This window comes from Rissa tridactyla, chromosome 2, assembly GCF_028500815.1.
Source record: "Rissa tridactyla isolate bRisTri1 chromosome 2, bRisTri1.patW.cur.20221130, whole genome shotgun sequence".
Classification (NCBI taxonomy): Eukaryota; Metazoa; Chordata; class Aves; order Charadriiformes; family Laridae; genus Rissa; species Rissa tridactyla.
Genome location: NC_071467.1, coordinates 35,543,530 through 35,554,624, shown reverse-complemented (window position 1 = coordinate 35,554,624; position 11,095 = coordinate 35,543,530). Strand labels below are relative to the sequence as shown.

At 39.6% G+C, this 11,095-nt stretch overlaps 1 protein-coding gene across 1 annotated transcript; it reads right to left on the bottom strand.

The window, feature by feature from the left end:
* Positions 1–3,649: 3,649 nt before the first annotated feature.
* Positions 3,650–11,095, bottom strand: RPL7 (ribosomal protein L7). Its single transcript, XM_054190281.1, has 7 exons — positions 10,974–11,095; positions 9,982–10,084; positions 9,346–9,512; positions 8,157–8,294; positions 7,677–7,786; positions 6,627–6,837; positions 3,650–3,712 (listed from the first exon to the last, which is right to left on the bottom strand). The coding sequence occupies exons 1-6, from the start codon at positions 10,985–10,987 to the stop codon at positions 6,629–6,631; spliced, it is 741 nt and encodes a 246-aa protein (XP_054046256.1). The 5' UTR covers positions 10,988–11,095; the 3' UTR covers positions 3,650–3,712; positions 6,627–6,628.

Here is an 11,095-nt window from a genome sequence, read left to right as displayed (position 1 = left end):
GAGCAACATGCAGAGATTTTCTCACCTACAGTTCTGTGAAAAGGAGAGTCTTCGGGAAACGCGAGATGAAAGGAACAGTTTGAACAAAACCCGTGCATCCAGCTCCCTAGGCATGAGCAAACCAGTTGTGCAAAGCACGGATACCACTTTGCTCAGAACTGACAGTAAGCCCTACCTAATTATCCAAAAAACACATGGGTCCCAGTCCTCAGGAGAGCTGAGATCCAGATGCCAAACAGGCAGAAGCAGCGAAGTCCACAAAAGGTGTGTGAAGTCCTACCATCCCTCTACCTGAGCACTTTTTCTGCTAAGGTTAGGTGACTTGCCATTTCGTGTGCTGCATCAGTCCAAGTTCCCTTGTGAAACACGTAACACCCACCAACACCATTCTCAATTTCACTCTGGGTGGCCAGATGTCTTTAAACAAGGCGTACCTGAAGCGCCTGCATGTAGTAACTTCTGCTGAGTTACAGAGGCTCCAGAACTGCCCTCAACAAATCTCTCACACAGTACAGCATATGCTTTAAAGGAAGAAAAAACCCCAAACCTCAATTTAGAAATGACCACTGACAAAGAATCTGGCACACCACTGGTTAAATATTCCAGTGTCTAATTATCTTCTATTAAAATTGTTTGCTTAAAGCCAAAATTTATCTGGCTTCAATTTCAAGACACTTCATCCTATTATAGCTTTCTTAGATCAAAGAATTCTCTATTATCAAACTACATTTCTCCACAGAGGTAATTATAGGTAGATACTCATTTCGTAACCATGTCTGCCTTTAAACTGAGTAAGTTACGCTCTCTGAGTATTATAAGGCATGTGCTTGATTTTTGGCACGAGAACTGGATACTGCATTTGGCACTAGTGTAAGCACTACTGGAACAAAAGTAGTATTACCTCCCCCATACCATTTGATATTCCCTTTTTAATGCATCCAAGAATTGCATTTGGCCAAGTGGGAGCTTATGTTCAGCTCAGCTGACCATCCATCACGTCTCCTAACTTTCTCTCAAAACACTGACTCTTGGGATAGGCTCCCATTCCCTTTCCAGATGTATGACTTTACACTTGGTGACAGTGAAACAGGCTGTATGAGCAAAAAACCGGAATCCCAATTAACTGTAAAGCCTATAAACCTTAGCATGCCTGAAAACTTGTTAGCGTTTCAAAGCATCTCCTGTTGCTTCTCCAATAGCTATTAGGTAAAGCTTCTGGCTGCAGTTCTGAGGAAAAAAAGGAAGATGTTGGTCATTCTGAAAGAGGATAAGAGTTCATAGAAATTTTGTTCCAGCATGTGTCAGCAGCTGGCAGTTATGGACAGTAAGAAAATAACAGCATGTTTGCAAAAACCTGAACTTTATCATAGAATGTTGACAAAGGATCTGCATTATTTATTGTTTAGAGACCAACTGATTGTCTTCATCAGTACATTTTTAACTCAAATTACCTCATAAATGCTCCAGAATGTACTATTCATTTATTGAATAAATGGATCGTGCCTCTTTTCCAGTGCAAATTTTGACCCTAACTATCAGATCATGAGCTGTTTCTGTAATTGCCTACTATGGGACACGCCTGAAGAGCGTGTGCGACTGTGAAGAGCGTGTGCGACTGTGAAGAGCGTGTGCGACTGTGAAGAGCAAACCCTGAAAGCTATGTTTAGTATAGAAGGTGACCAACTACGCAGAATTACCAGCTTAAACACAGCTACACTTCAATATTAGTTGGCACACTATGTATTAACATCTTGCAGCTGTTATCTGAAAGTATTTCAGAGGCAGGTAAGACAAGTACCATGAAAACCAAATTAAATTCTCCTCACTAACACTTTAGTGCATGTATTCCTTTAAACAGAATCTATGACTTTTGGGGCATCCTTATCAGATAAAAAAAGATCCTAAGCACTAATTACCTTCATGAGTTAATCTTTTATTCTCTATACCTACCATAGAAAGTTTGCTATCCATTTGCACGGCTTCATTATACACAACATGCTTTTCTGTTAAGAATATACTAGAACATGTGTATGAACCAATAACCGAAAACCTTGTAGCAAAGTAATGGAAGAACTCTACCAATGGAAAAAAAACCAAACCAGGATACTTAAGTCAACAAAACTCTCCTCACGTACGTCCCCCTGATATCTGAATTTCATTGCCCACTGGTGGTTTTAAACTGAAAAGAGTCAGATTGTACTCTTACAAGATCAGGAACTGAGGTTTCCCATTAATAGTGCAAAGTGATTATTATAATTTTCACCATAGGATTTTTTTTCCTTTCCATCCAGCAACTTTATGAAAAATTCTTTTTCCTTGAAAATCATACTGCTTATCACTTTACAAAGATGCCTAACAAATGAAGTACGTTTATGGTTTTCACCTCATTCACTCATTAAACCCTTTTCAAGCATGTATCAGTAGTCTAATTACTTGCACTGAACAGCTGTAAAGAACTGCTAAGCTCTTCTGATTTAGTGCAGTTATTAGCTTGAATGGACAAAGGTGTTGGTACTTTCATATTTACACATAAGAAGCTGTGTTACTAGATTTTGGAGCTCAATGTACAATAGGGGAATTGCCACTTTAGGTTTCAGAACTCTGGAAATATGGACCAATCTGACACTCGGCTCTTTTGCCAATGTCCTAACCCATGAACAAACAAAAGCACACAACAATTTTCCATTAAGCCATTATCATAATTTCCTGAGTTATTTAAAAACAAAACTAGTTTTTGAAAAGCTTTAATAAACTAGCATCGCTGTTAAAAAGTTGTTTTAAACTAAAGTCCAGAAATAAGCTTTTGTACAAATTGGAAAAAAAATAATCAATGCCAGTGATTTTTAAATGGTGAAGCTGGTGACGTATGTAAACACAGCTTGCCTGTTACAGAGAAAGGCATTTCAGTCAGAGCAGATGTGACTTGATCTATTGTGCCAAATGTCTCGGCAGGCTAAGGCTCCTTCAGTGAAGTGCTCGCAAGACAAGTCGTCAATCTGAAGGTAAGCTGAGTTACGCATTTTACCAGTCCCTGGGCTTCTAATCTGTGCTCTGCTAGACCTACACGTTATCAACAACTGTTCACATCCTCATGAATCCTGTGGTCTCCACTTCTATAAGTATCTGAAATAGAACACTGCAAACAAATTACGCAGAGCTGAGTAGTTATCTAGAATGTGGAAAACAATTTGCTATTTTGTGAAGTATTTCATGTTTCCTTTGGTAAAAAGTACCTGAAGGTGTTCAGAGCTGGAAGTAATTATTACGATTTTCAAATGAGGATCTTAAAATGTTAAGAACCAATTTACCCTTATCTCTTCTTTACACAGAAAAATCTCCTCACACAGCTTTCTGGTGCGCTACAACTGAGTTGGAATCCTGTCATTCAACAGCATACAGCTCAGTTTCTCATTTACTGTCCCTTTAATCACAACAAAACCGAATAATTATTGCCACTCAAAAACTAATCTGCTACCTGCACGAATCCTTCCAAACGTTCTTCCTCCAACTGAAGGTGAAACAGTGTTATATATATGCTGCTAATTCAAACTATACATGGGTCTTTCAAACAGGTTACTCCAAAGTTAACTTGACAACCACCACCACTAGAGAAGAGGACCCCAAAGAGACCAATTGAGATGACACACTGTTTTGTGCAAGACGGCTTTATTACCAGACCAGAGTTTGAAAGATTGCAGCTGAGCATCTGAATCTGAAAGAGGAAAAAAAAAAAAGTATCATTAGCTAGGTGTAGATCTGAAACTTTGGCCACCCAAAGAATTAATATATTCCTGCAGTTTATTATTTGGGTTGCAAATACTAATATTTTACTTCACCAGATTTAAGACTTCAGTAGTCTTGCACACAATAATTAGCTTCTATATTAACATCTCTTTACTCAAAACACAGATTTAAAGTGCGATTTAACAGGATAAACATTTCTACATTGAACTATTGGCACCTATTTTCCTATTTGTCTAAAAGTGTATTGGGGAAAGCTTCACGTTTAAAGACATACTGAGCCATTGTGCACATTCTAACTTTTGCTGTAGTAACTCTATTTTCAGCACATTTCAGGGACTGTTTACAAAAATGAGAGCAAAAAGAAGACTTGAGACCAGTTTTACAGTTCCTGTAAAATTTGCTTGAGAGCTAATGAAATTCAGTATTTTGCCAATACTGAATTGTCAAAATGCAATATTGAGTACTATGCTCTTTTCCCCCAATCTATACATGAAGGAATCGGTACTGGAAGTCTTTTTTTCTTTTCCAAAATTTATTTGAGATTACCACTTAAGTAATAAGAAATAAAGACAAATGGCAGGAAACCTTCTATATATAGGGAAGAGGAATAAATATTAATCTTCAGATACAAAGCCCTTCAGAATGACAGGACTTAAGAGTACTGCCAATATCTCACCTGAACTCACTGCTCTAGTAGCCCATTACTTCAGCAGAAACTTCAACATTATTCTATTTTCTACACGTAGGTTACTTGCAGTTTAAACATGCACTCTATTCAGAGCAGTAGGAAAACAGGAGAAATAAAAAGTGCAGGAGGTGAGAACAATCAGTTATTTTAGCTTTACACCAGAGGTTTGTTTGAAGTCCAAGCAGAATAACTTAACTGCTTATAAGCATAAAATAAGAAACTAGAAGGTCAATTCCTAAACTGAAAGATGGAGTAAAGTCCTGACGTCTGCTACCTACATGGGATGCTGAGCTAGAAGTCCCATGAAAAACATGAGCAACCAGCTGAATACTCCTAGTTTCTCTGCCAATATACAACTCCTCACAGGCATTTATAGCCACTGCAACAGTGAACTGGAAGCTTCTCTTCTGTAGGATGGCTCCTGAAAACTCAAGACCACCAGTATGCTTCTAATGTTTGTCAGTGAAGATGGAGGAGAAAGGATCTACACTGACAGCAAAGCTGCAGGTTTTCAATTAAAAACAGCAGTTTCCATCTTATGCTCAGAAACCAGATTGGAGCATAAAGTAAAAGTAGTTCTGTTTAATCTTGGTTATGAAGCCTTATGCACTAACTTAAGGAGAACATCTGCCAGTACTGAACCTGTAACAGTTTGTGCCATGAGCAGCAAAATTTCTACAAGAATGCTAGTATAATATAACATCACCCCAGGCACCAAACATTACAGCAATTTTGCTCCTGAAAGTTAACCACTTCTTCCCATAGCTGGGCTAAAAAGCTTTAGAACACTGTCCTCGGTATGCAATGATTTTCCAAGTGCATGTTTCCACATGCCAGTGCTTTAAAACTCCGCTGCTTCACAGCTGAAGACAACACAGCAACATGCAAGAAGTTTGGAGGAGTGGAAACTGAGGAAGAACAGCCTACAAAAAAGCTTCAAGAAAATAAAGCTGTCAGTCAAATGGAAAGATATTTCATAGGTCTCCTTTAGCTCCTTGGACAGACAGCAGAGCTCCACGAGCTCAACTTACTCTGCCTTCTTGGCTATAAACACATTTTTACAAGGTTTAAAAAAAAAAAAAAAAAAAAAAAAAGAGACTTCTCTCCCTCCAGAAAGTTCATAAAGTCACATCACTACTCACTATTTTTTTTATGAACCAACCCTCTGAAAGTTAGGAATTCCTATGTAAAGCACACATATGATTACTTAAAAAAAAAAAAAAAAACCCAGAAAAAAATAAACCCAACAAAAAACCCGAAACAGACAAACCAAAAAACCCTTCTTGTCTTTGAAGGAATCAGTTTGGGGAAAACTGGGTTTTGCCTATTATTCTTTCCAAGCACCCTAACACAATGAAGTTTTCTAAAATTCCGGCATATTTATCATACCAAAAAGGCATTTATCCTTGATTGAAAAGAAGATACAGGCAACACCAAAGCTAGTTTAGTGTGTAAAAAAGGTGAAAAATGCAATGGGAAGTACAACAACTCTGAAAAAACAGTTTTGGCTTTAAATGGCAGAGACTTCTCATCAAAGCAGAAACAGCAGAGTAACTACAACAGATGATAAAACAGATTGTCTGAACTAAGATACTAACTTCAGGGCACAGCTGTCACTGACAAACTGCTTTAAGTGCTAATAAAGTTTCCCATTTCTAAAGGATGGACTATTCAAATGGGCAAAGCAGTCTTTCAGAGTTACCATCTTGGTCATGTTAATGTTAAAATGGTCTAAATTGATAATTTGGTTTCCACAATCCTAAACAGGCTTTTATAGCAGAAATCAGACAATCTGAAAAAACACTGCACTTGCAATCACAAGACTTTGATCATACTGAGAATTCATTTATAAGGGCTGAAAATTTTAACCAAGATCTCAGCTCTTCCCATCATAAAACCCAAATAAGGTTTTAAAACAAGTTATTGGTAAATTCAAAATAAGTTATCGATAAATGTTTATACTTCCTAAACATATTAGCTATAATTAAGATTTAATTTCTTCACAAACATTTTAGTTTTAGTAAGATCTTAAAAATAAAATCAGAACACTGTATTGTCCGAGTAGCTTAATACTGTAGGCATCACCCAAGCATGACTGAATATATATTAAACATGAAAGTTCAACCAATAATGGCAGCGGCCTACATAGCAGAGAGAGAACAGTGCACAGTATTAACTGATGGTAATATCTCACCATTAGTTCATTCTCCTTATGAGCCTGTTGATCTGATCTTCCCTGTTACCAGCATCCCCACCTTCCACAAAGTGGATCGTTTTCTTCTTCATTCCACCTCGAGGAGAGGATAACTTGAAAGGCCAGAGGAAGTTGTTCACAACTTTGAAGTTCTTGCCAACAGTGTAAATTTCATGGATCACATCTTCCATGCAGATGATGCCAAACTTTCCTAAAATTCAGAAATGTTTTCAGAAGGGCTACAGAGCCACTGGTCAATGAGAAGCTAAAAATTATCAAGTTATTATTGTCATACCTACTAATTTTGATAAACTGAGGGAAGTCAGAAAGCACCCACTCTGTCACGACAGCCAATGACTGTCTTTTTCAATTAAAATGGATTAGCTGCAGATAACTCAACATTATTTAGGTGTTACATCTGACAACAGGAATCAGTTTCGGCTGTTGAATATTTGTAGCCAGCAATGACGAACAATAAAAAAAAAACCCAAATCCCACTTAGTGAATCTTAGGAAATAGTGTTCTCTGAAGAAAAGCTAGGCTAAATAAACTTAAAACCTAGTTATGTGTAGCTCAGGGAAATTCACTGTATTTATGCTGGTATGACTGGAAAAGGAGGAGCCTCCTAGAACAGTGTATCTCCTCCCAGCTGACCACCACGCTTTGTTTTCACTAAACACACTAACGGCTTTTAATAGCTAGTTCTTCTGACAGGAAGTTTAAAACTATGTACAATAAGCTTCTTTCCTGATGCAGCACCTTTTCATTACGGAAAAAATCTACTGACACATTAAAGATCAAGGAGTTTACATTTAAAATTACAAATTTAAAATGCTCAAATTTTACTCTTTACACTGGTGTTCAATACTTTATAACGAAAGTTACTTCCACCTTGCTTTGTATTAAGCTATTAAAACAGAAGTAGAGATTATTAACCAATCACTACTATTCTCCAGACACAAATGAGGATAGCTGTCCAGCTTAGCATTAACCATCCAAATGCAACAAGTTGGTTTTTTGTTTTGTTTTGTTACGCAGAGCAGTATTTACCAAGGCGTTTCTCAATCAGGGAATTATCAGTAAGAGCAATGCGCTGCTTGTTGATCTTGCCATAACCACGCTTGTAGATCAACTCATGCACAGACTTCAGATTGGGATAACTGAAATAGTCAAGTAAAAAAAAATAAAAATAAATGAGTCTTTGCAAGCCACATTCCAAGTTAACATCACGAAATGAAACTTCCATAACAAACAATTTCAGGTCATTTCAGCACATCCCAACTGTAAATACAAAAGCAACCGAGAAGCAAATCATACCGAGTTCCCAGCAACACTAATATGAGAATGCAATCATATCTAGCAAGTATCGCCTTTTAAAGCGCTGCCTTAATCATGTTTTCAATTCAAAGTAGGGAAAGCACACAGAAGATAGAAAAACATTTTTAACACAAAGGAAACCTCTAAGTCTAGTGTAGCAAAACACACTCAATGTTTTCAACTGGATTTGCTAAAACTGGCCATTTCACTCACCCCCATGCAATATAGGGTTCAACAATCCGCAACATGTTGATAGAAGCTTTGTTGAGTTTTACAAACGTGCCATTAAAAATCTGACGCAGGCGAAGAAGCTGCAACACCTTGCGGACCTTAGGGCTGACACCATTGGTACTAGAAAACACAGGAAAAAAGCCTCAATTATCTACATCCCAGAAAACACTGAGTATCAACTAAAAAAACCCCACAATAGTATTATTCCCATATGAAACGCATCATTATTTTACCAATTACACAATGCAAGCTTAATAAATTATTTACTATATATTTTAGTATTAAGTTAAAACAGATCTATTTCCATGAAAATAACTGAAATAAGTATTATACTGAAACAATTCAGAACTATTTTTGTGCTTCCAATCACACCTTTCATTAGTTTTCTATAGCACTTTACAAAAGGAGTGTTAAACAAACATTTCAAATAAAACTTAGTCAAATGTCAGGGAATACTGGCACATAATTTTATCGAGATTAAGGTGAAACAGAACAACTGTCTACACGTATTTGTAGCCTTGCCACCTTCTTCACAGGAGAGAGCTGGAGCACCTCTCCTACGAAGACAGGCAGAGAGGGTTGGGGTTGTTCAGCCTGGAGAAGAGAAGGCTCCAGGGAGACCTTATAGCAGCTTTTCAGTACCTAAAGAGGACCTACAGGAAAGACGGTGACTCTATGAGGCAGTATAGTGACGGGATGAGGAGTAATGGTTTTAAACTGAAAGAGGGGAAATTTAGATTAGATATGAGGAAGAAATTATGTCCTGTGAGGGTGGTGAGACACTGGAGCAGGTTGCTCAGGCAAGCTGTGGATGCCCCATCCCTCGAAGTGTTCAAGACCAGGCTGGATGGGGCTTTGGTCTAGTGGGAACTTTCCCTACCCATGGCACGGGGGTTGGAACTAGACGATCTTTAAAGTGCCTTCCAACCCAAACCATTCTATGATTGTTAGAAAACAGGGATTCCTAAAGACAGCAGACACAGCCAGCAAAATGATTTTGCGCTACATTAAATAAGCCTCTGGTGGATGTACAACATTACTATCAACAACTTTGCAAGACAACAGCGGAAGGCTTAATTTTATTTATATACTTAAGCTTTAAACAAGTAACAGGAAAGCCAATTTCAGTGCTTTTGAACATAGAATTGTTTACATCTGTATTCAATCTTACCCTCTTATCCTGATCACAAATGCCAGTTTCGGTTCCGCTGGAACGTAGTAATTGCCAGCTTTTCGGGCCATCCTGGCCATACGGATCTCCTGCCTATACATGTGCCTGTACTCCTTGTGGTAAGCTTGGGCTCTTGCATAGATGAGCTTTCTTTGTGTCTTACGGTACTGAAATCAATTTAACATCATATAACATCTTTTAAAACATGAAGATCACCTTCAAATAACAAAGCATATTCTAGAGCTTCCCACAAACAACACAGATGGTAGGAACATCTGCCCACATTGTGGAGTTTATACTCTCAGTGATGTTCTAGAGAATCTGGAAGATGTTATGCAGCAGTGCTGCTTTACCCTGAACAACGTTACCACGCATCAAGCTTACTCCCACAAAAGCCATAACTTCTCGCTTTGTAGAAGACTAACTTTAATCTTATAGACAACTGTATACTTTGCCCAGAACTGGTTTGTTATTGCCCCCACCCACCAAAAAAAAAATCTATTTCAGTCCAAAGCATTAAAAAAATACCAACGTGCTAGACCCAAATATTGTAAACTTCCGTATTGTGTTACATAAGCATATAGCCCATATTGCAACAGACAAGCAATTCAACTTAAGGAATCATAAAGTATTCACCTTTTTTATAGCCAATATCTTCTTCTGACGTTTGGCTTTCATAGCCGCATAAGCCTGCCGCTTTTTCAGCAGGCTTTCTGGTACAGATGGCACCTTCTTTGCTCTAAATTAAAAGAGGAAAAAACTCTTTTAGCTAATAGGAAAAAACTGGGGTTTAAAGTTACACATCACAAACATCAATGCAAACTCCTAACACAACGTGTATGCAGGTCTCACTGCCTCGGGACAGTCCACTGAGGCATCTTCTTTGTTCCTACTGTCACTAGGCCTGGATGTGGCCTGACCATATCACTTTTTATGCTAGAAAAAGCAACTTGACAGACTGGCTGCAGAGCTGCAAACAACCTATGTACACAACCCTAAAGACTGAGACCACCCGAACGTTTTTACCCTATTTTACCATGGTCCTATTTGTAATAAATTAAAGTCTGTTTCCAGCGCACCACTTTCAAATTAATAAACATTTCAAGGCGTGCTTTAAGAGAAAAACTAGTTTAGCAGTATTTTTAAATTTATTTCACAGGACTTTAAGCTTACTCAGACTTTAAGCTCTTAAATGTGACAAAACTTGCAAGAATAGTGTTTATAGAGCCGTAATTACCCGGGCGAGCTCCTACCTTAACCGTACCCGGCCACAACTCCCTACTCCAGCCGCACACCGCCCGCCCAGCCGGGACACACTCTGCCGTCCCAGGTCCCTCACGCACAGAGACGGCGCTCGGGGGCCTGCTCTCCCTCCCCACCTCACCCAGGCCCGGCGGGGAACCAGCCGCCGCCCGCGGAAGGGACGGGACCGGCGGCGGCTGCGCCCCCACCGCGCTGGGCCCTATCCATCCTCCCGCCGCTCCCGGCCCCAGGACACTCATGCCCCCTCCACGCGTCGCCGACGGTCGGAGGTGCGGCGGGCAGCGCCCCGGCCCTCGGGGCAGGCACCAGGCACCACCGCAGTCGCCGATGGCGGCGGATTGTGCCGGGGAGGGTCGGCCACTTACTCCTTCTCCGCCATGGTCAGCGCCGGAAGAGAGAGGGCGCGCGCCTGCGCAAGGCCGACGTAACCCCTCTGCCGGCGCAAGCAGGCCCTGCACGCCGGCAGGACCCGGGGGTGTGGCGTCCG

Bases quoted from the DNA above. Each gene is read 5' to 3' on its own strand.
- RPL7 (XM_054190281.1), bottom strand. The intron at 9,513-9,981 runs GTGAATACTTTA...AATTGATTTCAG, and splicing joins AGATATTGGCTATAAAAAAG to TACCGTAAGACACAAAGAAA. The intron at 7,787-8,156 runs GTGAGTGAAATG...TGACTATTTCAG, and splicing joins GAACCCTATATTGCATGGGG to TTATCCCAATCTGAAGTCTG.